Source organism: Vigna unguiculata, chromosome 10 (genome assembly GCF_004118075.2).
Source record: "Vigna unguiculata cultivar IT97K-499-35 chromosome 10, ASM411807v1, whole genome shotgun sequence".
NCBI lineage: Eukaryota > Viridiplantae > Streptophyta > Magnoliopsida > Fabales > Fabaceae > Vigna > Vigna unguiculata.
Window position 1 is genome coordinate 27,192,503 of NC_040288.1, and position 3,934 is coordinate 27,196,436.

At 24.4% G+C, this 3,934-nt stretch overlaps 1 protein-coding gene across 2 annotated transcripts; it reads left to right on the forward strand.

Moving 5' to 3' along the window:
- The first annotated feature begins 2,633 nt into the window (after positions 1 to 2,633).
- On the forward strand, positions 2,634 to 3,934 carry LOC114167505 (protein LURP-one-related 15-like). Of its 2 annotated transcripts, XM_028052604.1 has the most exons (4): positions 2,634 to 3,000; positions 3,088 to 3,144; positions 3,267 to 3,494; positions 3,650 to 3,934. In XM_028052604.1, exons 1-4 carry the CDS (start codon positions 2,923 to 2,925, stop codon positions 3,791 to 3,793), a joined length of 507 nt encoding a protein of 168 aa, XP_027908405.1. In that variant the 5' UTR covers positions 2,634 to 2,922; the 3' UTR covers positions 3,794 to 3,934. The 2 variants fall into 2 exon arrangements, with proteins under 2 accessions (XP_027908405.1, XP_027908404.1); XM_028052603.1 differs by having other exon boundaries at positions 2,641 to 3,144.

Below are 3,934 nucleotides of genomic sequence, written 5' to 3' on the forward strand. Positions count from 1 at the left end.
GAAATTTAAACCATAATAAATAAAAAAATAAAAATTATCTTGATAAATAATTTTATTCTTTATTTTTTATTATGTTTAATTTTATATTTTATATTTTATTAACACTAATTATTATGTTTATAAAAAAATAAAATATTTGATTTAATCATCATTAATTTATAATATATTTTTTAATATCAATAATATTAAAAAATTAAAGTATTTATAATATAAAAAAAAATTCAAAATTTTTGAGAAACTATGGTGCCAGTGCTCCGCCACTGTTCATGACCAATACCAATAATTTAATAACATCTCATCTTAAATAAAACTTAATTATTTAAATTTCCAAAGGAGCATATCCAACTACAATTTAATTTAAATTTGAATGACTCTATTGTTATTATTTATTTATTATTATTTAAATTTATTTAGAAAAGTAAAAGAAATCAACGTACAGTGCTTAATCTTCTTCAAACACATATATTAATGAACCAGAAAAAGAAATACGTTCCACTTCCAAGTGAATGTTAAATGAATAACTAAAAATATATAAAATTATACATTAATATATATATATATATATATATATATATATATATATATATATATATAAGTAAAGATAATTATAGGTCATATTGTAATATCACTTAATATAAAAAGTAAATTTATATTTATTAATAATAAAGTGAAATAATTGAAAAAAGAAAAATAATTATTAATCAATGGAAAAAATAACAGATAGAATAATTTTATAGAAAATATATAAAATAACTATTAGTCTTTAAAAAAAATAGATTGTAAAAGATAAATTAGGAATAAGTAATTATAGACACAAGAAAATTTCTTAATATATAACTAATATATAACTAATGTAGTGAAATGAATGAAAAAATAAAAAAACTGTTGATGAAAAAAAAATAAAAGATAAAAAGTTTTATAAAAGAATGTAAAAGTAATCCTTAATTTTAAAAATTTTAACAAATAATTATATTTTAAAAAAGAAATATTGGAATTATGAAATATCGATAGAAAATCTTCCTTAGATATAATTATAGATTATAAATATGTTAGGATATCTTTCTTTTCCTTTACTCCCTCTTCCATTTTTACTCTTTCTCTTTTTCAATTTTTTGTAACTTTTGTATAATTTTTATCTTTATACACAATTATAATATATATATATATATATTTATTATGAGAAAATATTTAATTTTAGAACTGTAACTATTTTATTTATTTTATTAATATATTTATATTATTCTAACATTATTATTATTATAATATAAAGATATTATGATCATTAGAAATTTAAATTTATAATATATATATATATATATATATATATATATTTTATACTTATAATTTTTATAATTTTTATATATAGATATACAATTAATCGTAACTATTTTATTATTTAAAAGTATATTTATATTATGCTATTATTCTATTTTTTTTAATAATATTATTCTAATTATAATTGTTAGTATTTAATTTTATTAAAATATAAAAACGATAGATATCTCCTCTTTTACTTAGTGATGATAGTAAAGTTACTTTTACTTTCTAGCTCTAAAACAATCTCTTTCTTTTCATTTTGTGTCTCTTCTTCTCCCTCTTTTAACTTTTAGTTTATATATATATATATATATATATATATATATATATATATATATATATATATTTATATATATTGTATTTACCTAGTCTAAATTATATTATTGTTGTTATATCTAAAATGGTCTAACAAGTATGAGATCCAAGTGTGAGATTTATATGAAATATTAACACTCTTAAAATCAGGAAAATATAATATTTATGATGATATAAACAAAATCTAGATTATAATAAAGTGAATCTAATTAAAATATTTGTTAATCTATTATTATATCTTGAGTTTATCTTATTTGTTATTATTTTCTACAAACTAATAGGCTCACAAATACTTATAAATACCCTCTATCACATGGAGTAATCTAACTCAATGTTAATTGTATATTTAAAGACACTTAAAATATACTTTTTATTGACTTGAGTGATAGAGTCTTTTGGGCAAATTGAAGTTCAGAAACAAGTCGGCGACAAGTTTAACAATCTCATATCAATTAGAGTCTTTTGGATATCTCGAAGCTCAGATACAAGTTGACGACAAGTCTAACTACTTCGGATCAATCCAGCAATTTTTTGGTAAGAATGGATATATATTTATTGAAAATCTTTTTATGAAAATGCTTGTTTTGAAAAGTTTTAAGAATACGCATTATAAAGTGTGATGTCTAATGGGATGGAATAATCCATGAAGGGTAGAATTATCATTTTAATATTATGATCATATTTGAAAGTTAGTTGAAAAATTATGCCCATGTCAAAATTATTTGAAAAAGCACCATTGACATAATTCCTAACAATGCATTATGGAAAACATATTAAAATGTGTAATTCGAATAATATTTTCTTATTCTAGAATGGTTGAAAAAACACTTAATACTTTTATTATTTGCAAGAACATTAAATGTATTCATGATAACCTTTAAAAAATAATTTAATGTCTGCGTTCACTCGGTGTTGCATAATAGAATAGGTCAAATACCAAAGTCTAGTCTAAGATCAAACGTTGCCACGTCGCATGCTTCTTTGAAATTCTCCAAAAAATATTCAAACAAGTGTTTCATCTTTCAATTTCTAACAAGAACTAGTCTTCTTCTAAGGGATCCTTCCACTTAATCATTATATATCTTCCTTTAAATTTCCTTTTCAAACTTGCTCATTGACCACTTCATATCTTTTGTCGCAGATCATGTTTGTTATAATATATATCTAAAGTATCAATCAAAGAACACACATGTACCCCCCACAAGCCAAAGTGCAATAAACTTTCACAAGATATTGAAAGGTCAAAATCTACATCCATCAACTTCTTGATAATCTTTCAAAGTTGAAATCATGCAAAATCAACAACAAGGTATCATCAACCCTAAGTATTGTGCTCCACATAATGTTGACCTAGCAATCGTGAGAAAGGTATTAACGTTAGCTGATAGTTTTTCCGTCACCGACGTTAATGGCAAAATGATCTTCAACCTAAGTTCCTCTCTCATGACCCGCCAGGACCACCGTGTCTTGCTTGACGCCGCCGGCGAACCCGTCGTCACACTACGCCGGAAGGTTCGATAATCTATAGACCCTTTTATTTCATATCTTTATTTCTCTTCTTCCTTGTTCATGCTATTTCTTGGATAATTCTTTTCCAAAGAGTTTTATGAAACGATTCGAATTTGTTTATGTAGATGACGACAACTCATGATCGGTGGCAAGTTTTTCGAGGTGAAAGCATGGAGATGAAAGATTTGATCTTTAGCGTAAAGAGATCGTCGTTTTTTCAGTTAAAGACAAAATTGGATGTGTTCTTAGCGAACAATACTAAAGAACAAGTTTGTGACTTTAAGGTAAAAGGAAGCTGGTTCGAGCGATCTTGTGTTGTTAATGCTGGTGAATCTCTAACCATTGTTGCCCAGGTGAACCTTTTGCTCTTTTCCTATGTATTACAAATATAAAATTTTAATGTTCGAGGAACTATGTTAATCACATAATCTCAGACTTTGTAATTGCAACATAATGTTTTCTTAGTATTAAAATTATGTCTGAAAGTTGAATTTGAATGTGATTGCAGATGCATAAGAAGCACACTGCTCAAAGCATTGCGTTTGGGAAAGATAATTTCATGGTTACAGTGTATCCAAACACTGACTATGCATTCATAGTGGCACTGATTCTGATTCTGGACGAAATTAACCAAGACAAGAGACAATCTTAGAATTGATTATTAATGTTCAGATTTTTGGGTTCTCTAGTTTTCATCAAAATGTTCATTCAAGACAAAAATTGTGACATAAGAAGAGTAGTCTCAATTCCTTGCCGTCCTGTATTTGCTTTTAATATATTCGTATTTCTATTA

Excerpts from the sequence above, each read along its gene's own strand:
- LOC114167505 (XM_028052603.1), top strand. The coding sequence starts at position 2,923 with ATGCAAAATCAACAACAAGGTATCATCAACCCTAAGTATTGTGCTCCA. Across the intron at positions 3,145-3,266 it reads TCGTCACACTACGCCGGAAG|ATGACGACAACTCATGATCG; the intron begins GTTCGATAATCT and ends TTGTTTATGTAG. Across the intron at positions 3,495-3,649 it reads CTCTAACCATTGTTGCCCAG|ATGCATAAGAAGCACACTGC; the intron begins GTGAACCTTTTG and ends ATGTGATTGCAG.